Here is a 25,566-nt window from a genome sequence, read left to right as displayed (position 1 = left end):
TTTCTGAAAGTGCTAGAGGGGAGCAAACCTGGGTTAGAAAGGGTTCTTGAACCAGTTCTTGCTGAATAAAGCAGAAACCCTGATGTTCTTGGAATTCTTACTTGATTTTGGTCGCCATGATTAAACACAAAATCTGGTAACTGATTGGATGGTAAAGGTTTGTTGAATCTATCTAATTTTATCCTTGGAAGCATCATTTACATTTTATGGCAACTCAAAGCTCCCTGGGGAAGAGATCTTGGGGGATCACCCTTGCTGTGGTTCTAGGATAGAGGCCCCTCCTCAGTACCCACTTGGCATGTTGAGCTCACAGCCTTCACTCTGGGACAGTAATCTACTGGCCTCAAGGGTCTCCTAACCTTGAGAATCAAGGTGGAGAATCCTGTCTCTCTTACTACCACATCTGTGGCAGCTCAAGTGGTAGGAACAGAGTAGATGCTCATCAAATGACTAATGAATCACACAAAACTCACACCCAAAGGGCTGGATTTACATTATTTTCCTTGGTTACATTATAGAACTGATTTGTCTACTTTTCAAATCCAGTGAAGATTATTTAAAAGCAGCTTAAATTTCTGTCCTTTTTCTTAAGACAAGTTTGTATTTGCATACGTACTGCATTGAGACGTTAAAGAAAACATACTCAGAAATGGATTTCCTGACTTCCAACTTTATTTAGATTCATGTTTTTATGGCTAAAGCATATTGCTAAAAAGTCAAGCCTCTCCTGAAGAGGCTGCAAACTGGCTTGATCTACAGCTTTGGCTCTAATACACTGCAGTAAGCTGAATGCTGAAGGTTAAGATTATAAATAAAATCAACAACAAAAAAGAGCCGGAAGTTCTCAATTCTTATGACTACTCTTTAGTTCAAAACGTTCAATACAGCCATTGTATTTACCATAAAGAAGCCCAAAGTGAACACAGCTTTGGAGGGGGAAGGGTAGGTATACTGATGATGCACCAGTGAGGTGTTGTGGAAGGTGCTCTCACCCTGCCATCACTTTACTGAGACTGGCACTTGCCATGCCTAACAACAGGAGCCATCTGCACTCCTGCGGGAAAAGCAACAGATGAGTTGCTGGAACACGTGTACTTGAACGTTGACCCTGGCATGATCCACTGTGTGACTCTGGGCAGGTCACCGCACCTCTCTGTGCCATGGTTTTATCAACCGTAGAGCAAGAAGACAGCCTAGACTACCCCGAAGAAGGCTTCCAGTGCTAAAATCTCCCGAGTCTACAAAGTGCTCATGGAAACGTACCGTAGACACAGCTCTTACCAGTACTTGTATGAGTTCCGACTTGGATCATGGAAGGCATCCTCTGAAGGAAATGTTGAGCCTGAAAGATAAAAACCTGACAAATAGAGGGTGCTTGGGGGGCTCGGTCTGTGAGCCTCTGCCTTCGGCTCAGGTCACGATCTCGGGGTCCTGGGATCGAGCCCCATGTCGGACTCTCTGCCCAGTGGGGAGCCTGCTTCTCCCTCTGCCTCTGCCCCTCCCCAATGCTCTCTGTTTCTCTCTCTGTCTCAAATAAAATCTTTAAGAAAAAAACCACTGACAAACAACTGAATGCAGACATCTAAATGCCCCATCTTTCATTAAGTGTTGTTTTCCCAACATCATGTTAAGAGCTTTACATACAGTAATTATTGACTCTTCACATTCACCTTCTTATAGAGTATTTTTTGTGTGTGTGTGTTTTGCTTTCAATTTTCAATGCACCCAGGTGGGAGAGGGGTTGAGTACTTTCCCAAGAATACCTAGCTAGTAAGCGGCAGAGGCAGGATTTCAGCTGAGGTCTCGTTACTCTTAATCATTTTTCCACACAGCCTCCCATAAGCCAGGTTTCCTTATTTCCTTCATTAACATAAATTCATTAACCTCTGTTGGCATAAATTGGATGCTTGGTTATACAGTACACGTGTCCCTTTAAGATATTACTCTTTTCTATGTACACGTGTTCGAAACCACCCTACCCAACACAGTTGAAACAGTCCTAGATTGACCAATGTAAAATGCCTGTTAAAATGGGGGAGGTTTTACATTTTATTTTGGTTAAAACATAAATGTGCATTCCTGTGACCAGGTTCTGATGAAGTATAAAGATCTTTTTACATTTTATTTTGGTTAAAACATAAATGTGCATTCCTGTGACCAGGTTTTGATGAAGTACAAAGATCTTTTCTCTGAGTACATCTCATAATGATAAAATTCTTTGTGATCTTTCTTATATAAGCCGTGTCCATAACGTATCCATAATTTCCAATTTCTCTGTCTTGAAAGTAGAGAAAAACTTAAAGACACAAGTGAAGCCATTCAGGCTTTTTAGATTTATTTATTTTCACTCTTTGTAAAACGGTTGAGTTGTCTCACTGATAACCTAACTCAACGACATTTTTTAAAGCAACTCACCATGAAAGTTTGGATTTTCACTTAAATATTTACCGTAATAAATAATAAACCCTCTTGACTACACTCATGTTTTGTTGTGCCACACGATATTTAACTGAATTGTAATTATATCAATGTGTACAACTGGACGACAGATGTTTGGGAACAAATACAACAGACCCTTGGGATGTGTCCATCTCAACAGTGCAAGCAGAAATGCACTCAGGGTAGTAACACAAGCACGGCAATCATGGGTATTGATGTGGGAAATGAAGGCAGAAGAAAAATTGCTAAATTCCCTTACTACCTACAGCCCACGGACAAGTCCTCGAGACAGGCAGAGTGACCTTCCTCTAGGAACTCAACTACCTCGATGTTGACACTTTGCTGAGGGCAAAAGACAATCCTAGCTCGACGCCTTCTCCCCCCAGGACCCTGTAAGTCTACTTTAACATATAAAATTCCTTTGGGAACTTCCTTTATCTCTAAACCCCCCAAGATTCGTGTTGTCAATTATCCCCCAAGCACACGACCCACCGATACACATGTGAAGGGTCTCATGACTCAGGTTTTATTAGACAGTAATAAACGCCCTTGTCCTAACAACAGCTAGCCCCCTCGAGGTCCTGGAAAGCCTGCTTCCAAAATTCCTTAGAGACTTCCGCTCTCCCTAACCCCCTCCCAGCTTGAAAGTATATGACGGGCCGCTCCTCACGAGCCCGGTGCGGCTCCTTCTGCCCCCGGGTCCTGCCCCCGGGCTTTAATAAAACCACCTTTTTGCACCAAAGACGTCTCAAGAATTCTTTCTTGGCCGTCGGCTTCGAACCGTAACGTCTTTCCTACATCAGGTATCACTGAAAGATTTTCCATTCACACTAGACCATGTGGTCAATTTACCTCTTGGGGTAAAAGAGCTCTTGCTGCATTGATTTGTTCACCTGGTGGAGGGTATTTTCACATTTCTGCAAGGGCAAATCTGACATGACTAAGAGAAATGCACCTTAATACAGGGAAGGACCCAGATTTTGTGGCGTATGATACTTATATAATCTGAGATGCTCTCTTTAAGAAAAAGAAAAACAAATTATAAATATAAACTTAGGTAACAGGGCCTCAGCAGGGACCTGGTGAGGGAGGGGGCCTGCAGCTTTAAGTATCCTCAGCTTCAAAGTTAGGCCATGGCTGCCACCCGCAGAGACCTTCCTCTTGCTACAAATCTGAGCTTCCCCGGAACTGCACTCCGCTGACATTCATTCCACCATTCAGCAAATATTTACTAAGCACTTCCTACACACTAGGTGCTGTTCCAAGAGCGAAGGGTACAGCAGGGAATACAAGAGACCAAGGCTCCATCCTCACAGCTCAGATTCTTGGAAGGAGACAGGACATACACAAATAAAAATGTACCACTTCGGGCAGAGGTGAGTGAGGATGTTGCAAAACAGGCAGAGTCAAGAAGAATTGTTTTTTAAAACCACTTCTCTGGAAACGGAAAGTGCCTCATGAGCAAAATGTTTTCACAGAAGTAGCGTCTTGCTGTGTCCTGACATATATAGAGCTCAGAGCTCATGAGGTCATTCCTTCCTTAGAACAAGTTTTTTCCATCCTGGGTGTTTGTGCAGAACACTAAGGTCACCGTGCTGAGGTCTTTCACAGGCTCAGACCTCCACCTGGGACCTCAGGTGGCGGAGCCCTCCACCCACGGAAGAAATACATTCTGCAACAATGGAAATTGTACGGGGCGTTGTTACATGCATGTTACATGTTGTACCCATCAAAGGAACATAACCCAAGGAGATGGTTTGAGATTAGGTTACGGAAAAACAAGGCACCCTTACGAGCCACACTTACTAGACAGAATGCTTTTGCTTGCCCAAACTATTAACAAATTAAAAGGCCATGCTGACAAACACCCAACCACAAGTTTGGTAGAAATAAGTCACTGAACAAACAGGAAGAATGATTTATATTTCTCTAATCATTTTTATTGATCATCTTTCCATTGTGGACCACAGAGTGACTGGTAGATCTGAGATTTTAAAACGCAAAACATCAGCGCTCATAACCTTTAACTTTCCTTTAAAAAGGCAGGCTCCAAACAGATGCTGTTCAAGTCCTCTAAATCCAGGGAGATATGAGTTATATAATAAAAAGCCATATCAAATTTCTAATAGGTTAAAGCCTCCCTCTGCACCCGGCACGACTTTGCTTTTTACAAATCCTTCACTGATCAGTCAGAAAGAGTCATTTTTAAAAAGTCAGGTGATAAAAAAGAATGTTATCGTTACCTGAGTCAAATTAAGTTGTAAGTGAAAAAGAATACCAAAGCTGGTTAAACACAAATTTTTTTCCATCCATGACAGAGAAATGATGTGCCAGTGGTGTTTGCATAAGCAACTTCTCAGATATCAAAAACGTTGCACCTGCTATAAAAACTGAGTAGCCTGGCTGATGGGTATCTTCTAGATGAGTGTAAGTTCTTTTTTACAAAAGAGAATATATGAAGGCAACCAGAAACATGAAATGTATCCATGTTGATATAATAAGAAAGCAAAATAGAAATCATATAAAACTTGCCCTTATTAGATTATTAATCCCCCTAAAAAGTGACTCAGGCAACTTCGACACATTGCTAAAAAATAAGATGGAGAAAGAGCTCACATAAATTATTTTTTATTTTGGAAAAAGACCAATGATAACTGTGTTAGTCTAAATAAATGATATCAATGTCCCAGAACAGTGCTGTTCAAATTGATAATGACTAGCCACATATTAGTACTGAGTATCTGAAATGTGTCTAGTCTGAAATAGGATGTGTTATAGATGTAAAATGCATATCCTATTTTGAGGACTCAACATGATAAAAAGAATAGGAAGATATATCTTGATATTTTAAAATATTTATTGAACACTGAAATGATAATATTTGGATATAGATTGGGTTAAATAAAATATATTAATAAAATTAGTTTCATGCATTTCTTTTTTTAAAATGTGGCTATTACAATTTTTTTTAAAGATTTTATTTATTTATTTGACAGAGACGCCGCGAGAGAGGGAACACAAGCAGGGGGAGTGGGAGAGGGAGAAGCAGGCTTCCCGCGGAGCAGGGAGCCCGATGCGGGGCTCGATCCCAGGACCCTGGGACCATGACCGGAGCCGAAGGCAGACGCTTAACGACTGAGCCACCCAGGTGCCCCGGCTACTACAATTTTTTAAGTGGTATAGGCTTGCATTATATTTCTGTCGTATGATGATGCTTTAGAGTGGCAAATGTTGATTCAATCCCAGCTAATGGAACTGGGCTCAGAAATACAACTAGAATTCTCTCATTCTGTCCTAAGCTCCAAATTCCCAATAACCCTAATATCTGCAAATATCTCATCGAGAGCAATCTCTTCAATGCCCCACCACTTATCATATAATATCGCCACTGCACTAACACATAGTATGTCACATCAGCATACTCTCCGTAAGAGTAAGTACTCTGGATGAGAACCATCATCACATAGCTAATTAACAAAGTCATTATCATATCACTTTCAACACTGTTGCCCTACAATCCAGCCTAGTAACTAACAAAAAAGTGAACTCACAACCAAAGTTTGTAGAATGAACAAGTGAATGCATATGAGCCAACAGAGCCATAAATGACAAAAGGTGGGTTAAGGGAGAATTTCAAGAATCAATGAAACTGTAACGACATAGGAGCATTGCCCTTTTGATCATGTCAGGACTTCACTGAGCTGAAAAATAGATAGCAGTCGAAGCCAGGATTTTCAAGATATTCTGATAAGGAACTAGGGCAAAAGTAAGGCTCGTCTTCCTAGAGAATTCTCAAAGGCAGAGATATAAATGCACCATTAAACTGTCAATATAGATTTCAAGGCCAGTGAAATGTATAAATGATTAGAAAACTGAGTTCAACAAATAGTTCAACTATCCATCCTTCACATCGTATGATCTTTCATACCCTTTATTAGTTTCCCGTGGGTGCTGTAACAAATAGCCCCAGACTGACGGACTTAAAACAACACACATTTATTCTCTTCCAGTTCTAGAGGCCAGACACCTGAGACCGGGGCCATAATCCAAAATCAAGGTGCTGGCAGGGTCATGTTCCCTCTGGATGCTCTAGGGTAGAATCTGTTGCTTGCCTCTCCTATTTTCTGGTGGTTCCTGGCATTCCATGACATGTGTCCACATCATTCCAGGCTCTGTTTCTATGGTGACACTACACTTTCTTCTCTCCCTGTGTCAGATCTCCCTCAGTCTCTCTCCTATAAGGACACTTAAAATCGCATCAGGACCCACCTGAAAAATCCAGGATGATCTCCCGCATCTCAAGATCCTTAGCTAAATCACACCTGCAAATTCTTTGCCATATAAAGCCTTATTTAGAGATGCCAGAATTAGGGCATGCAACCTTTGAGGGCCACGAGTCCACAGAAGACAGACTCCAACACATAGTTTTCCAATCTGCCCTACGGTAGTCACTAAAAACGGTCATTTTTGTATGCCACTCTGCAATCTCTATGAAAGCTGGATGGACGCAAGGTTTTTATATAGCAATTATGTGCTATTGCATGCCCCTAACTGGCTACTGTCCCCACCGTGGGAGTGAGTTGCAGGTTTCATGCTCCTGAGCTTTCACCTGCTCAATGCTGCGCTCGTTTCTCCTCAGGATCTCACAGATGCAAGGATTCTGAGATGGTGACTTCTCACTCCTGATATGATAGTAATGCTTTTGTCCCCCTGAATAACTTATTTCTGATAAACATCTGGCAAGTAATGAGGAGTCTCCAGGGAGTGTCTGCAAGTCTAGAAGGGCCAACTAGCTGGTTTTGTGCGCAAAGGAAACTGGTCAGCTAAGGGCTATATAGGCACATGCAAATGTCATTCAGAAAATAATTTTCAACTAACCAATGTTTCTAAATTCTATTTTCATGAATTTTAGGCATGCATGCAAATTAGGTGTGTAAATGATACCAAGCGATTCAGGAGTCATACAACTGATTCAACTATTTTAATTATATCTAAAATTTGTTGAGATCACATAGATGAGAATGGTTGTATATCAGTGACAGATTACCATTATTGTTCATTTTTTTCCAATGTATTTGAAAAGTATGAAATTCCCCTAGTTTAACTCACATTCCCAAGTGAGGGAGTAAAAAAAATATGACGCATAAAGCTGTCTTTTTTCTACTGCCATCCAGTGGTCAAATAATCATATTGCATATTACATAGAAAAAAAGTTAATAAGTAAGCATTAAATAGTTAATGTGGGTTGCTAACGGAGCCCACAGTTTTTGCTTTTGTGGTTCAGGAATATTCAGGCTAATATCTAAATACACAAAAGAGAAAATCAAGAAAGTACAACTCCCCGTTCTAAAATCAAAAGTTACTTTTCTGTTCAAATGTTAATGAATAGAATAGTGAGAACCAATGAGGGAGTTGTTTTTCAACCTTCGAAGAATCCTGTGCTCTACAACGGCTTGACCAGTATCATTTTTTTCTGAACTAAATATTAGGAGAGACGATGTGTGGTTACAATTAGGCCAACTGGACCAAGTCTTCAAACAAAAAGCCTAGGACACAGAATGATGGCACCCAGATGGACACTGCCTTGTGCTTATTCACAGAGATGTTTTATCTCTTCGGCCAAAGTATAAGCTTTAAGAGAGTAGAGGCTGTGCCTGAGGCTTACCTGTTTCTACCTCAGTATGTCATCCAGAACTTTGCATGCAGGCAGCACTCAATAAGCATCTGCTGAGCCAATGAACAGTGTTCATGTTTACTCGAATTGAGTCTGGTGAAAAGCATTCATCTACAGAATTGAATCAAAACAATACAAAGCCACAGGAGTTCTTCTTAGGGTATTTAAATAATCCCCCCAGATGCTGTATTTAAACTAAATTCCAAATAGCTCTCACTTCATTCTTTTTTTTTAATTAACTCTATAAAAATCCTTTAATTCCATATTTATTTCATCAATGAACTTTTTGCTTTTTTGGAAATACATATATTTTTTATTCCATTCAATGGCAACTTTCTTGTTTAATCCTCAGTAAAATAACAGATGGGTTAAACACGCACTCTCTGTATGCACAGAACAGAGATGCATTAATCTTTCTTAATGTCTGTTAATCATCCAGATTGAACCTTAAGACTTGTTTCCTGATCTTTAATGTTCTTTCTTTTGAACTTTTATTAAGTAGCAGGAATTTCGTGTAAAAGCACTCAAATATTAATACTGGAAAGGAAAGGTATATCTGAAAGGATTCATTGTAGTCAGTATATGTGTGGAGGGTTTTTTTGGGGGGGTAAACTCTTCACACACTTCATTGATATTAGTCCAAAGTGAACGCCCAGATGTCATGCTTATGCCTAAGGCAGCAGTCTAAAAGTTATGTGTCATCTCGGCATTATCCACAAGTCTGCTGGAAAAACTCAACCCTTCACACCAACCACTGCTGATGAGGCTAGAGAGCGCTTTGCCATGTTGCAAGTGCTCCAGAAATACCAGGTTTTCTTCTCACACGCCCACAACCATGAAATCTCTTACTTTAAAAGCACAATAATACACTGTTGATTCTTCATGTTCACTGTGCACGTATTTCATATAAATAATGTTTCTCTCCTGGGGCCCCTGGGTGGCTCAGATGGTGAAGTATCTGCCTTCAGCTCAGCTCATGATCCCGGAGTCCTGGGATCGGGCCCCGCCGTTGTGCTCCCTGCTCCACGGGAAGCCTGCTTCTCCCTCTGTCTGCCGCTCCCCCTGCTCGTGCTCTCTCTCTCTCACTCTCTCAAATAAATAAATAAAATCTTTAAAAAAAAAAAACAATGTCTCTCCTGCCTCCCTGCCTCTAGGTTCCATCCGCATGGATCCTGCACAGGCTCCCAAAGCCTGAAGAGTCCGTCTCCGTGACTTTCCCTTACCTGTTCCTCATCTCTGACTGCCTAGCCTGTTCTGGATATAAAAAGCCCCCCCAGACAATGAACAGAAACCTGTCACCCTCGAGTCCGGGTTTAAACACCCTTCTCCCATCCCTTTACAGTCCGCTGATGGGAGGGCTCACGCAGTTCAAAGATCCGGCACAAAAAGGAGACCCTGGCTGCCATTGACTTACTGATTCCTGAAACTTTATTCTCCCGTGGGCCAGACAGTGAAACGAACAATGAGGATGCCCGGCTGTACTACATACAAGCACGCTCACATCCGAAAATGTCAGATAAGTACATAAGTGAGTACCCTTATGGGCTTTATGATGGACATGTGGGATAATTAAGGAGTGGCCAATTCTCCCTGGGGGGTGCTGGGGTCCAGAAAGGCGACAGAGTGATGCAGCCCTCCTGCCCCTGCCCCCACCCACGGTCCAGGCAGACATAACTGTGCTGTGTCGGAAAGAATTAACCACAAGGATTAATACTGCTACGGCATTCACCACTGGATGAATAAGCTAATATTTTAAAAAAAGTAATTATTTCACTCTCAGGCCTCTAAATTGGAGAGTTTACTCTAAGCCCCCGTGGGATCGGCCAATGCAGACCTCAAGTTCAAAGCTCAGTGAAGAGGCAGAGGCAGTAAATGTATATTTACAGGTCTTTGGCAGCAATTGACACTTTGGATAAAACTAAGATTTTCCAGAGATTATCAGTGAGGAAAGTGAGACGATAAGGCTGAGGTCAGAGCCTTAAGAAAACATACCAGTATTTATAGGGCAGACAGTGAGACGAAGACCCAGCTGAGGAGACAAAAAATAAAATAAGAGTGCGCTCAATGACATAAGAAAACAAAATCTACGTCAGTGTCTGTGTTCAATGTCAAAATCTGTGTTCAATGTCATATTTCGATAGCCATAAATACCCTTCTATTTAAAACATTTTAAGTTCATATATACATAGACACACCTATACGATCTATCTATACATACCTCCCCGCAAAATATTGCGATTGTAGCACTTCCTGGGTTGTAATACAATTTTTATCTTTGAGGGCTCTTTCTGTATTCACAAAATCCCTACTACATTCTAAGATCTTTGCTACTTCTTTCATTATTCATAATGGTTACAGGGACAATAACACATAAGATACACTTTTTTTTAAGATTTTTTAAATTTATTTTATTTGACAGAGAGAGCGAGAGCAGGAACACAAGCAGGGGGAGCGGGAGAGGGAGGAAGCAGGCTTCCCGCTGAGCAGGGAGCCCGATGTGGGGCTCTGTCCCAGGACCCTGGGACCATGACCTGAGCCGAAGGCAGACGCTTAATGACTGAGCCACCCAGGCACGTAAGATACACTTTTTAAGGCCTTCTCTAATCTTGCTCCTCTAAAGAACCTAAAACAAGTACTGTGTTATTTCTGGCTTTATTTCTATCACCATTCCAAACCTGGCATTTAGGAGCGGTTAAGGCAAAGGAGAGGCAGTGTCAAGCCGAGGGAAGACAATGTTTCAAGATAAGACCAGCCCATCAGAGTGATGTCACAGTGATGTCACCACAGTGATGTCAACCCAGAGCAGTTCAGTAGAGCCACGGGAGTGACTGCATGTCAAGTGGGTAAGGCAGAGGAGAGAAGGAGGAGACGGTGAGTCGTGGTGAAACCGAACATGTTTATATGGTGGTAAGGTAGAAAAATAGTAAAACAGCTTGTGTACATTATGGGAGGGTGCAAGGAAACTTGACCACACATGTTGGCTGAGGAGATGGAGCCAGTAAGAAGGGAAAATTTAAAGACAGAAGAGTAGTAAGCTGTGGGTTTAGGTCATGGGACTGAAGGAGTCAGCAGCTTTGTCCACAGGAGAGAGACCCTAACCACAAACCCTCATACACGATGGACTGGAACAGAGTCTGACTTAAAAGAGCACTTCGGCCTCCCTGATCCTGACACGATATTAATGTTGATACCAGGTTTAAGTAGTGATTGTTGTTTAGCAACTACACCATTTTTTGAAGCATTAGCTGTGTTCATTTAAACCAGTTAGACAATACAGACACAGATATAGACATATCCATCCATCCATCCATCCACGTATCCATCCATCCATCCATCCATCCATCCATCCATCCATCCATCCATCCATGTATCCATCCATCCATCCATCCACGTATCCATCCATCCATCCATCCATCCATCCATCCATCCATCCATCCATGTATCCATCCATCCATCCATCCACGTATCCATCCATCCATCCATCCATCCTTCCATCCATCCATCCATCCATCCATCCACCTATCCATCCATCCATCCATCCTTCCATCCATCCATCCATCCATCCATCCACCTATCCATCCATCCATCCATCCACGTATCCATCCATCCATCCATCCACGTATCCATCCATCCATCCATCCATCCATCCATCCTTCCATCCATCCATCCATCCATCCATCCATCCATCCATCCTTCCATCCATCCATCCATCCATCCATCCACCTATCCATCCATCCATCCATCCATCCATCCATCCATCCATCCACCTATCCATCCATCCATCCATGTATCCATCCATCCATCCATCCATCCATCCATCCATCCATCCACGTATCCATCCATCCTTCCATCCATCCATCCACCTATCCATCCATCCATCCATCCATCCATCCACCTATCCATCCATCCATCCACCTATCCATCCATCCTTCCATCCATCCATCCATCCATCCATCCATCCTTCCATCCATCCATCCATCCATCCATCCATCCATCCTTCCATCCATCCATCCATCCATCCATCCACCTATCCATCCATCCATCCATCCATCCATCCATCCATCCACCTATCCATCCATCCATCCATGTATCCATCCATCCATCCATCCATCCATCCATCCATCCATCCATGTATCCATCCATCCATCCATCCATCCACGTATCCATCCATCCATCCATCCATCCATCCATCCATCCTTCCATCCATCCATCCATCCATCCATCCATCCATCCATGTATCCATCCATCCATCCATCCACGTATCCATCCATCCATCCATGTATCCATCCATCCATCCACGTATCCATCCATCCATCCATGTATCCATCCATCCATCCATCCATCCATGTATCCATCCATCCATCCATCCACGTATCCATCCATCCATCCATCCATCCATCCACCTATCCATCCATCCATCCACGTATCCATCCATCCATCCATCCATCCACGTATCCATCCATCCATCCATCCATCCATCCATCCATCCATCCTTCCATCCATCCATCCACGTATCCATCCATCCATCCATCCACGTATCCATCCATCCATCCATCCATCCATCCATCCATCCACCTATCCATCCATCCTTCCATCCATCCATCCACCTATCCATCCATCCATCCACGTATCCATCCATCCATCCATCCATCCACGTATCCATCCATCCATCCATCCATCCATCCATCCATCCATCCATCCATCCTTCCATCCATCCATCCACGTATCCATCCATCCATCCATCCACGTATCCATCCATCCATCCATCCATCCATCCATCCTTCCATCCATCCATCCATCCATCCTTCCATCCATCCATCCATCCATCCATCCACCTATCCATCCATCCATCCATCCATCCATCCACCTATCCATCCATCCATCCATGTATCCATCCATCCATCCATCCATCCATCCATCCATCCATCCATCCACGTATCCATCCATCCTTCCATCCATCCATCCACCTATCCATCCATCCTTCCATCCATCCATCCACCTATCCATCCATCCATCCACGTATCCATCCATCCATCCATCCTTCCATCCACCTATCCATCCATCCAATCAGCCAACTATCTATCTATCTATCTATCATCTATCCAATCATCCATCCATCCATCTATCCATCCATCCACCTATCTATCCATCTATCTGTCCATCCAGTCAGCTATCTATCTATCTATCTACCCATCCGATCATCCATCCATCCAACCATGCATCCATCCATCGATCTATCGTGGTATGAGCTGATGTTAATCCAAGTACTCCATTCTGTAATTATGTAGTTGCTCTTGTTTTCTAGCCAAATAATGATATTTTTCACTTATTCCTGTTGAATTTCATAGGATCAGTCCATCATTTCCACCTAAGAGCATGTGGATTTTCTACATCAGTAGTCAGCAAACTACAGCCTGTAGGCCGACTGCCTGTTTCTGCAAATAACACTTTATTAGAATGAACACAGCCACACCTGTTTTTCTATGTAATTTCATGGCTGCTTTCATACTACAGTGGTCGAGTCAAGTCATTGCAATAGAGACCTTATAGCCTGAAAGCCTAAAGAATTTAGTACCTGGCCCTTTATGGTGAAAGCCTGCCTCTCTGCATCTACTCCAACTCCCTATTCTTTCCGGCTAAAATAACCAAGTTTAGCAGATGTGTTTTCTGTGTCTTCACTCAAGTTATTAAGAATTCTGACCCCAATATGGTCTAATCCAAAGTGCCAATAAAATTCCTCTTCATCTCCCTCTTGACGAACACAAATCTATATCCCTCTCCATTTCCCTCTTGACAAACACAAATCTACCACCAAAAGAATGATAATATGTTTATTAACATGAAGGCTACAATCATTCTTTTCCACAATGTTGTCACAGAAATGCCAATTTTCTGGTTGAGATCCATATATACTTAAGCTAATAGCACTTTCAGTTTAGGATACTGGTAAACCCACCAAACACATTATCTAAACTTTCCTTTATGACTCAAGGACATAATTTTACTTCATTTATTTAATTTCTTTAGAGAGAAAAAGAGGAAGCACACTTGCGAGGGGGGCAGGGATGGGCAGAGGGACAGAGAGAGAGAGAGAGAATCCCAAACAGACTCCCTGCTGAGAGCAGAGCCAGATGTGGGTCTTGATCTCACGACCTTGAGACCATGACCTGAGCAGAAATCGAGAGTTGGACATTCAACAGACTGAGCCCCCAAGGAGCCTTAATCAAGGACATGATTTTAAAAATCAGCAACGTTACTGGGCTGTAATATAGTAATTCCTTAGTGAAATCTGGAGCGAGGCATGTCTTAGCCCATTCAGAATGCTGCAACAAAATACCAGAGACTGAGTGGGTTTTAAACAATAGTAGTTTATTCCTCACAGTTCTAGAGGCCAGGAAGTCCAAGATCAAGGCCTGGGCAGATCCAGTATTTTTTTTTTTTTTTTTTGTATCCTCACATTGCAGAAAGGGACGTCCCTGGTGTCCCTTGTAGAAGGGCACTAATGCCATTAATAACCTCCCAAAGGCTCCACCTCCTGATATCACTACACTGGGAGTTAGGATTTCAATGTATGAATTCTCAGGGGACACAGACATTGCAGGCAGGAACTTTTCTGCCCTTATTCAATAAGAAGCCTAAGCCAGCAATGCTTGCTTAGATCTTATGAATGCTTTCCAAGGCGTGGAAATACCAAGAGGCAGAAAAACTACTAGCTGTCAGTTCTCCGTACCAACAGCGTATGTAACTCGAACCAGTCTTGTTCTCTATTCCAATATCACGCTCCTATTCTGCTGTGGATGTGAAAACCACCAAAACAAGGGGGATGGAATTAGATGGAAAGTAGAGGCGAAGGGTCTTTCAGTGTCTACCACATGAACTTACAAACTCTTTAAAAACTCTGCAACACTGATGTTGGCTTTTAAGGGGATTTGCTGCATACTTACTGGTTCATTTGGTTGCATTTTACATAGTAGAGGTTGCTGAAGAGCTAAAGTCTGTAAAACTGGGCTGTTGCTGGGCTGCCGGGGTGGCTCATTTGGTTAAGCATCCAACTCTTGATTTCCATTCGAGTCATGATCTCTGGGTCATAAGATTGAGCCCCAGGTCGGGCTCCAGGCTCAGCAGGGAGTCTGCTTAAGAGTCTGTCTCTCTCTCTCCCCCCACCCCCCGCTTAAGCACTCCCTCTCTAAAATAAATAAATGAATGAATAAATGAACAAATAAATAAATAAAATCTTTAAAAAATAAAAGTGGACTGTTGCTACATTGCTTATTGCATGTCTTAGTGAAATGCAGAACCTATTGGGTCTGAAATGACTTGTTCAAAACTAACACAGCTTATTCAGCACACCCAGCAGTCCCAAGAAAGCATGCTGGCCTCCAAATTCCAGAAATCAAGAATCCTAAGATACAAGATTCCAAATCATGTCTGGCTCACTTTTGCAGGCAGAGTGCTGCCTCTAAAGCTCTATCTGTCTTTGTAAACACTCTACCAAAAAAGTGCTCAAGTAAAAAACCTAAAATCAGAAAACACCTCTCCTCATATGAAAGACAACTCCTATGCCTGTAGCAGGGTGTTTCCGGAGACACCCCTGTCTCCCAATTACACAACAACCACTAACCTGCACAAAGCACAAAAAAGCATAGTACTAATCTATGAATATTAAAGATAATATACTGATGTCAGCATACCATGGTACAGAGCAGAGCAAAAATACATTATTATATGTATCATCAACACATGTAAAAACAAGGCATACTTCATTCTTATTCTGGAAAAAAGTGCTTGGAAGAAAATATTTCTTCCTATATGTGCCCTTGTGCACTTTAGTGTCTCATGGGCTTATTCCTTTACTTATGACTTACATTTGGTCCTGAAATACAGTGTGGGGAGGGAGAACATTTTTTTTTGATGCAGTATTTGTCTTGGATTCTTTCTTTTTGGCTATTATGTATTATCCCCCTGTACCTTTTTACCAAAACCGTCCTTCACATAAAAGTCAATGGTCAATGTAAAAATGTTTTAAATTGCATTAAATCTGAAATATGGAAGTTTGAAATACCTTAAAATGTGGTAAACACACCAGACAGGTTGCTTTCCCTCTCTACGTGATCTGAACGAGACCTCAGGTACAGGGAGCAGAATCTAGCATCTAGCGTGCTGAGGCATGGGGGGGGCACCCAGGGTGAGGGGACCTCAGTGACGTCCCAGGACACTGGCACCTCACATCTGGAAATTTCAGGCTAGGAAAACCAGTCACGTCCACCCCGATCATGCTGAAAATTAAGTGGTCCCGTGTTCATGTCCCATGGGCAGCGGAAGTATAGGGAGACTGTTGTGATCACATCACTGGCCTGGCTGACTTCTCAGGAACACTGGCCGTCAGTATTCAAACACAGCACAGGCCCTATCTTTCTCCAAACTAACTCTTTTGGTGGCTTCTCACTGCCCTACAAATAATGGCCAAACTCCCTCACATCACTTCCCAGACCTCTACTTAGTGGACACCTGATGGCTGCGTTCTCACCTCCAAATCTTGGCAAGGGCTGTCTCCCGCTAGCAATCTCCACCCTGCTTCCTCATTGCCCCCAACTTCTAACTCCTACTCACACTTCATTCCCCAGTTTAGATACCACTTCCTGCAGGAAACCTTCCCCAATCCCTCAAATCTAGATTAGGTGCTCCTTGCGAATTCCCATACCTCTGTGCATTTCCTCCATAAAAGCAAATATCACACTACACTGGGCCTTCACACTTTTCTAATTGCAAAATAAATCCTTTTCAAATAAAACTCTTCTGATGGACTCAGATATGTGAAGCAAAAATGTAGGGATGCATGTAAAATAGTTCTGTTGAAGGAGGGGCAGACAATCCTGGGACTCTCCCGAATGCACCTGAAAGACAACGGTACCACACTGGCACGAAGTATGCATTTGTCTCTGTTGTCCAGGAGACTATAGGCTGGAAGGAGGCAGGGACCATGCCTGTTTTATTCATAATGTGCTAGATAACTCTGCATCCAGCACAGTAACTGGCAAAGATTAGAGATACAATAAATAATTGCCATAGAGATGAATAAGTAACAGTGGGGGTCAGCAGCAGAGCGCAGGACAAAGAACTATTTGTACATTCATTTCCAAACTTCCATGTTTAGAGGACAGTCCAGACCAAGGAAGGAATGAACTAAAAGGAGACAACCTTTAAAAGGGACAGACAGTTCAAACATGATTCACTTCCACCTTAAGCCATCTGACTCCTTTGTAAGAGACAAATCGTTACCTAAAGGACGTGGCATAGATGAGCTAGGAGCAGCCACCCCCAGCTCACTTAAAAGATGTTCTTATTTTAATATAAGGAGGAATTTTATTAATGCTTAGGTAGTACCTTTTTAAGCTAATCAGATCAATTCAGCTGGGTAAGTTGAAAAGAGTAGTTCCAGAAGGGAGATGATGTGCATTATGACTCAGCTCTCAAGGACAGACACATAAATACACACATCCTTCCAGACTCAGAAAGATGGGGTTGAGACCATGCATACTCAAGAGACCCATGTGACAGCATGCTTATCACTGATCAGTAAAGATCAATGACTCTGGGACACTGCTCCATTGGTTGACAATACTGTTCTGAAACAATAAAGTTTTGCTCTCCTTCCCTGGAAGGGAAATCCCATAAACAAAAATCAACGTCATTACCATAACTCACAATCTAGTGGCATTTCCTCCTACAGAGTGTACGTCCACCTGTTTAAACTCGCCTCTTTAGAAGAATCTATATTAAATACTATAACCCATGGCAGCAAGTCATAGCCATGTTACATTTAAAATACGTAATCACCACGATGCTGTATGAGATTATGAAACTTTAATGCCCTCAGAGTTGAACAGAAAATATAAACCCAGAAGAACATAAGACCTGACACTAACCTGATTCTCAGCTTTCAAACATTTTGAAGATAATTTGTTTATTGTAAATAATGCTGCAATATACAGAACACATATCCTATATATAGGGGTGCATACAGAGCGTATTGTATGTCAGTGTTACTTCAAAAAAACAAACCCTAATAATTTGTTTACATCGTCCTCTGTTTTGTTGCCTTTTCTAACAGATCTAATCTTTGTCATCATTGACGACAGAAATCCACATTATCTAAGAAACAAGGTTGACTCCTTAAAGATCTAAGACCACAATTAGTAAACCTGCAGGCCTATGACTAGATAATGATAATGTAACAGACAATTCAAGTATCAGCATATTAAGCAAACAAACAACATTAAATTCAGAACCTTTTCCCACCAGCACCTGAAAGCGACACAGAAAACAACAAAAGGCCAAGAAAATGAAGAGTGCATCTGTATCCCCGAAGCCCACACCCCAGCAGGAAGTTCTGTCTATTCGATTTTAAAATCAGTAAGTAATACGGTCAGTTAATTGCTACCTTTACACTTCTTGATCTACACTCTGAGCAACACCAGTTGTGGCCAGTTATTACAAAAGCACAATTGTGCAGGCACTAAAACAAGAATATGGGAACTCTGCTGCTATCATTAAGACTTTCCCTGAGCTAGGAGGCAGGTCAGGCATGGGTATCAAAAGTAAATCAGTTAAAAATAATAAATATGACATAAGGAAGTGTAAATAATCAATTAAGTTTTGCAAACGATACTTTTCTCCTTCTTAGATGCAGAATCTAGTTTCCTCCTGGAGACAGGGACCAAATTCAACCACCATTGGGTCACCTTGAACCCTTCTGCAGGTGTGCTGGGAAGGGGTCTGCAGATAACCCCTTTACAATAAAAATATATTGTGATGGAGAGTTCTGGCCAGGAGACAGCAGCAGACCGGCCTCCTACACTCTGGGTAGAAGGAGATTATCACTGATCGACTCTAACACTTCTACACCATTTCTAGCTATTCTAGCTATATCTGGAGCTATGACGTACAGGTAGAATAAAAACAAGGTTTCTGGGTGTCAGGCTGGACAGGATCCACCACATCGCATGCCCATGACAGGATGCCTGCCCTGTTTGTTCTTATCTTGACTCCAGCATTAAGTGGCAGCTAACAGGGTCAGCAGGAACAAATTGATGCACTCAGCTGTGAATGAGGATAGTTCCGTCATTAGATACCGATTTCTAAAACCCCTATTCAAGGGTCATGGCTAATTTTTTATTGTGACTTCCTACCACTTGTAATAGGAAAGCCCGATCTTCTGGGGACCCTAAATTAATGTTTGGAAACTTTTATCTTCTGTATTTCTCCTTATTACATTCCATGCCCACGTCCTCTCCAGGATTACACCCTGTCTTAACCCGATAGTCAAAAGAACAAGATTATTGTCTTCCCTGACAAAGGAACTTTGGGGGAACCAGTTAAAAATGTCTGGAATCAGAACAAGCGTTTTAATTTAATACGTTATTACTTTCTCTCAACAGCCCAACTGTTGTGATTAAGATTTTCCAGATGATGTCTAGACTTTTTCAAAGAACCTTTATTCTTAACCCCTCAGCAAAACCCTACGGCAGTGTTTCTCAATTTTGTTTTTCGTTATCATCATTCCTCCCTTCAAGAGCCTGTTTAGACTTTTTTCCTAATCATGTCTCCTCCCTATGAAATGTTAACACTACAGATATACTATCTATCTCTTTATATATTCCTGCCCTTCGGAGGACCACAAACCACTGTAGTATTTAAGATTTTTTTCACCCTCTAAGATCTGATTTTGCTACTTTAGGGCAATTTTGTCGCTCTTTGAGAATGTATGCTCTGTAACACTTAAGAGTAAGATGCCTTTTGAAAATTCCCCAAACTAACAACTCATTATGAGTATGAATTTTTTTACTCTGTATATAACAATTTTTTTTATCTAACCTTTCCCCCACCTATTTTTGTTTGCAAAATGAGACTGACATTGAGGAAAGTGTTGAGCAATCCAAATTAATCAAAATGTGTGTGCATGTGTGTGCTGTTAGTAAACTGCAAAACAGCTTTAACTAAAATATGAATAAATAGATCCAGGTTAGTTTTCAAAATTCTGATAAAATAAAGCCTTTATCATATAGACCAGACAGATGTACAGAGTTTTAACAATGAAAACTAAAAGGAGAGTATTCTTTTAAAAAAATATGAGCTGCATGCCTTGGTTTCAGTTGGAATCTTGGGTTACCAGGCAATGGTTACATACTTTTCACTTTCTGTCCTTGACATCTTGTAACTGATACTTGGGAGGCTAAGAATTACAAAATTATGGCTATGAAGTCATGCAAATTATACATGGCATTTTATTCTACACAGCTGAGAGGGCATATAAAGTGTAAACCTTAACAAATCTAAAAACTCCACTAGAAGATTGTCCCTGGCGGAAACATTAATGACAGAAGCAAAACTATAAAAGTTTGGTCTTGAGCCTAAAACTTTTTTTAAGTTTTAGTAAGAAAACTCTGTACTTTAACTAAGATGGAGGGCAAGCCACTTCTGGAATATTTCACATAACAACACTGTGATAAAGTAATTCTGGAAACACAGGGGCATCTTTTGGCCAGGAGGTGACCCTGAGGCTTCCCTGTGCCCTCTCCACACAACTATACCACCTCGTAGGACTCGAGCACACTGAAATCCATAGCGTACTTATCATCAGAAAATATACTAGGTTTTTGTTGTTGTTTCAAAGTTCAAAAGCCTTGCTGTAAAGTCCAAATTAAGGGCATATCAAGAGAGAAACTGATAAGGGCATAAGATGGCTACTATGAATTTACTGGAGAACACATACTGCCCGCTCAAACAGTGAAGCCATTAAGAACAGCTTGGTGAGCTCCTTGGGGGATGTGTTAGAATTTTCAGCAGGCAGACAGAAAGAAAGGTGGTACTGATGAAGGGAAAAAACAAAAGACTATGGGTCAGTTCAGGTAGATGGTAGAAACAGCTTCAAACTACTGGCAACATCAGTTGTAGTTGAGAATAAAAGAATAAATCAAGTTCAGCTCTTGGTGGTAGCCTAGGAACTAAATAAGCTCGATTAAAGTGTCTGGGACCCATTGACCCAGGTGTCCTCCAGAGCAAAGGAAAACAAACAAGCCTGCTTGGCACGTTGCTTAGGTTAGCTAAGCAGCCTTGCTTCTTGCAACAGTTGGAAAACCTTCTGTGCGGGGAAACTAAGAGTACAAGCCCCCTGCGGTACTGATGAAACCCCGGCTGTCCCAGTCTCCCAGGGAGCGTCTGCACCCCCGGGGGAAATTCACTTTGGGGACATAAACGGCAAACGCTGCACACGGCCATCTCCCCAAAATAAATAACACATGAGTTCTCTGTTCCAGATACGGCTGCAGGACTGAAGGACATCATTCCCTTTCCTCCTCCTGATACAATAAAAATAAAATAAATCACCCAGAGAAAGCCACTCTTGAGTCCCTCCGCCTATCAAAAATGCCCCATCTATCTGAGTGTCCAGTCCAAAAGGTTAAGAGCCTGGCCGAGGGGCGGCGCAGGCTGCAGCTCTGCAGCTCCGGGACCCTGGGATCAGTGACTACGGCACAGAGAGGACTTCTCTGGGGTGCAGGGAAATGAGCCACCTGACCCATGTGATCCCCACGCCGCTGGCACGCGTCCCGAAGCCCCCAGGCCCATTCAGGAATGGGGACAAGCACGAGACACCCCGCCACCCCGCCCTGCCGCCACGAAGCCTTCACCAGGCTTCATATGAAAAAGTTTTTTAAGGATGACAACAACAACAACAACAACAACAAAAACGTGATTTCTTAAAAAAAAAAAAACTAAAGAAAAAAAAATCTGAATCTCTCACCATCTCGCCTGAGGTTGGCGTTGCGCAAAGCTTTGATGGATGATGCGCTCTGCGGAGCTGCAGAAGTGTCCCGATAGCTGCAAAAGTTTGCGCAGACCAGAGTGTAGACGAGGCCGAGCGGGCGCATTGGGAGCCGCGAGCCGGGGACCGCGTCGCCGCAGGAGAAAGCCGGGGGCCGCCGGGCCGGACGCAGCGCTGTCGCCGCCTGCGCTCCCGCGCGAGGGCCGGGCCGCGGAGCTAGTGGCCGCGCTGGGCGCGCACTTCCTGCATATGCCCAACTTTCGGAGCGCGTGTGGGCGCCGCACTTCCTTGTGCAGCCGCAGGCCGAGGGAGGGTGGCGGGCCACACCACAGGTTGACGCCGGTCCGCCCCCTCCGGCGGCCGGCGGCGGCAGCACACGCAGCGGGGGCGCGGCGTCCCGGGCGGGCGCGCAGAGCCGTGCGTCCTCCGCCAGCCCCGCCGCCCGGAGCCCAGAGGCGCGCGCTCCGCCCCGCCCCCAGCGGGCCCCGGGTGCGGGCGTGGGAGGGGGGCACGCGGCTTCCCCCCCGCGGCCGCGGCTCAGGCCCGCTCGGTCCGCCAGCCGGGGAGCGCGGACCCCGGGGAGAGGCCCACCTCCCAGCGCCTCTGCCCAAGCGGCCTGCTAGTCCGTCCCCACGGGGGCAGAGCTCCCTCCACGGTGGTGGGGGGTTTGGGGATGGGGCCTGGAGTTGGGCCAGAATCAGATTCTGCTTATTCAGGATATCACTAGGTGAGAAAGTGGGCCAGGGCAAGGTAAAGAAGCTTGATTCTGAGCTCCTTACGAGCTCCGGTCCGGCCGTGACCTTAGCTGAGTCAAGGTCGTTTTCCCACCGGTGGGAGGGGGAACAGAGGTCCTTCTTATCTCACGGGGCTCTAGTTGTGATGGCCCCATGTGGTGACGGGAACAAGAAAGGGTCAGGAGTGCTCTCCTATGCCCACTCCCACGCCCTGCCCAGTAGAAGGGGCTAGAGGTCAGGGTGGGGGTGAGCCGGGGCACGCTGGAAAGGTGAAGTTGAGAGACCATTACATTCTTTTCCTTCTTTTCCTTCATGGTCCATAGCAAGAGGCAGGGAGCATCAGGCCTTTGGGCCTCCCTCCTCTCAGTATCTGGGAGCTCAGAGGTCCAGAGGACCTGACTGTGGGTTCTAGGAACTTCTGCATCATGCATCTATCTCTCCGGGGTGAGGAACTATGTTTGGAACAGGAGTAAGTCTCGGCTCTGCTGCTTACGGCCTTGTCACCTTGAGCAAATCACTTGACCTCTTGAGCCTCAGTGTCTTTACTTAGAAAAGGAGGGTAGCAATTTTTAGTCTGTATGGCTGTGGTGACAATTATATGAAATAATTTTGGTATTTAGCTTTGTAGCTGAATTAAAATCCAAATTTACATAATTTCTCAGCTCCTCATTGATGAGAACTCGAAGAGACATTTACTAGTAGTCTCTTTTAGGCCTTCCAGCCCCTGAAAGTCTGGGGTATGAGAAGTCAGTGATACCCAGATAAAGAGCAGCTGAGAAGGAAAAAAGACATTTGACAACTACACCGTCCAACGTGGGCTAGGACACCTGTGCTCTTTCCATTTAGGCAAAGATTCATGTGGTTCATCCCCTGGCATTTTGTCTAAAACAGTAGTTCACCAACTGCAGGTTTGTGGATTGTGGAGTCAGTTTCAAGACCAGCATGATTACTTTTTTCTATCAATACTTTATTTTTCCAGAGAATTTTTAGGTTCACAGCAAAACCCAGTGAAAAGTACGAAGATGTCCCATATGCACTTTGCCCAAACACAGGGGTAGCTTCTGCCATCATCAACAGGGCTGAACACAGTGGTGTGTTTGTTACAACTGATCATACACTGACACATCATAATCACCCATATATATTAATAAGAGAATCAGAGACTGGTAAGATAGGACTGAGACTAAAGTATATTATACCATTTTAAAAAAGTGGTTGAAAATGCTCATTAAATTTCAGATATAGCCCCTGAAATGAGAATATAGGAAAAATGAGAAAAATGTGCAAGTGGTTTATGTTGTTAAAGTATCAAATGCTAAAGAGGATCATTTATCATAATATATAAAATACTGAATTTAAAGTATTCAAAGTCGTGTTGCCCAAGATACTAATACTGTGTACTGTGTAAAGGCATTGCAAATTCATAATGTCAAATATTTTAGTTGAGAATAGTAAAGGATCTCACACGGAATCTGCATTTTTTGATCTTTAATGTCAGTAAATACCCCAAATCAATGATAAAACAAAAAAACTGGGGTGCCTGGGTGGCTCAGTCGGTGAAGCGTCTGCCTTCAGCTCAGGTCATGATCCCAGGGTCCTGGGATGGAGTCCCACATCGGGCTCCCTGCTCGGCGGGGAATTTGCTTCTCTCTCTGCCTCTGCCCCTCCCCCTGCCTGTGTTCACTCTCTCTCAAATAAATAAAATATTTAAAAGAAAAGAAAAACTAGGGAGCTGTCCCTAACCAACTCTTCTGAATCTGGTTTTCAATATTACCTAATAATTAATTCTTACAAATGAGGTTGACTACACCAACTAAGGTATCATTGCACACAGAAGAGGCACTTAAGAAAGGTAGACTGAGAGACTGAGGAAGGTCTGGTATCAAGATTAAAGATTAGATGATTCAATTTTCTTTTTACCTGTATCTTAAACTAACTTAGCAAAACACTGAACTTGCCACTGTGTCTTTAAATGCTTATAGGCCAGTTAGCAGAACATGAGTGAACACAAAGAAGTCAGATTTATAAATATTTATGACTGTTCAGAATAAGATAAATCAACTATTCTATATTTAACCATTGTTCAATGACATTCATATAACTGTAAAGGATACTTCTGTTTAGAAAACATTGTTAAATATGAGAGCAATTTATAAGAGGTCCATGCAAAGTGGCATTTATCCCAAACATATATATTCTCACAGTAATGACTTGCTAAAAGGTAGGTTAGGATGTGACACCATTTTTTATCATATACTCTTTTCCTTACATAAATAGAGCACAAGAATGGTGTTTTCCACTACATTTTCCAATATGCTTCTTTCAGGAATTCATAAAAGTCACAGTGGAAAAGGAATGAAATAGGGCGTGTCTCATTTCTGCAAGTGGCTCATACCAGTACTTTTTTTTTTTTTTAAGTAAACTTCTCCCAGTCTTTACTTATAAGTCAGTGCAGGACCTTTCTCTTGACTGTAGTAATCATGCCACGAAGCCTACTCTCCTCAAAGGGGACACCCCTGGGCTGGTCATCCTCCACTCACCGATCTCAGAAAAAGCAGAACACTCTGACGTAAAATCCTAATTTCTGCTCTGCGAATAGACTCCTGATCTTTGGCAGGATTGAAGTTCATGGGACGTAGATCTGTTTCTGCAAAAAGGAGAGTGTTATAGTAGATGACCTTCAAGAATTCTTTTGGAAATCTATTTTGTTTAATTTGTTAAACCTCATCACCATCTCTCTCTCTAAAACCACAGTCTACATATGTAGCTTTATCAAGTTGAAATGCATTTAAATAGTTTTAGAAATTGTGAGTATATACAAGAATACAACATACAAGAAAGTTTTCTACACATTTTAATGAGCTGACATTTGGAATTTCAATGACTAATATAGACGG

At 42.8% G+C, this 25,566-nt stretch overlaps 1 protein-coding gene across 2 annotated transcripts in view; it reads right to left on the bottom strand.

Annotated features, from left to right (window-relative positions):
* Nucleotides 1–22,114, bottom strand: part of PDGFD (platelet derived growth factor D) — a 228,385-nt gene extending 206,271 nt beyond the window's left edge. For both annotated transcript variants that reach the window (XM_028105720.2, XM_028105721.2), the window contains exon 1: nucleotides 21,915–22,114. In XM_028105720.2, coding sequence (XP_027961521.1) covers nucleotides 21,915–22,041 — 127 coding nt within the window. In that variant the 5' untranslated portion in view covers nucleotides 22,042–22,114. The remainder of the gene's footprint in view (nucleotides 1–21,914) is intronic.
* Nucleotides 22,115–25,566: the final 3,452 nt, after the last annotated feature.

This window comes from Eumetopias jubatus, unplaced genomic scaffold (assembly GCF_037043125.1).
Source record: "Eumetopias jubatus isolate StellerSeaLion01/CBP00866 unplaced genomic scaffold, mEumJub1_p1.0 scaffold_13, whole genome shotgun sequence".
Taxonomy (NCBI): domain Eukaryota; kingdom Metazoa; phylum Chordata; class Mammalia; order Carnivora; family Otariidae; genus Eumetopias; species Eumetopias jubatus.
This window is presented reverse-complemented; position numbering and strand designations above follow the sequence as displayed.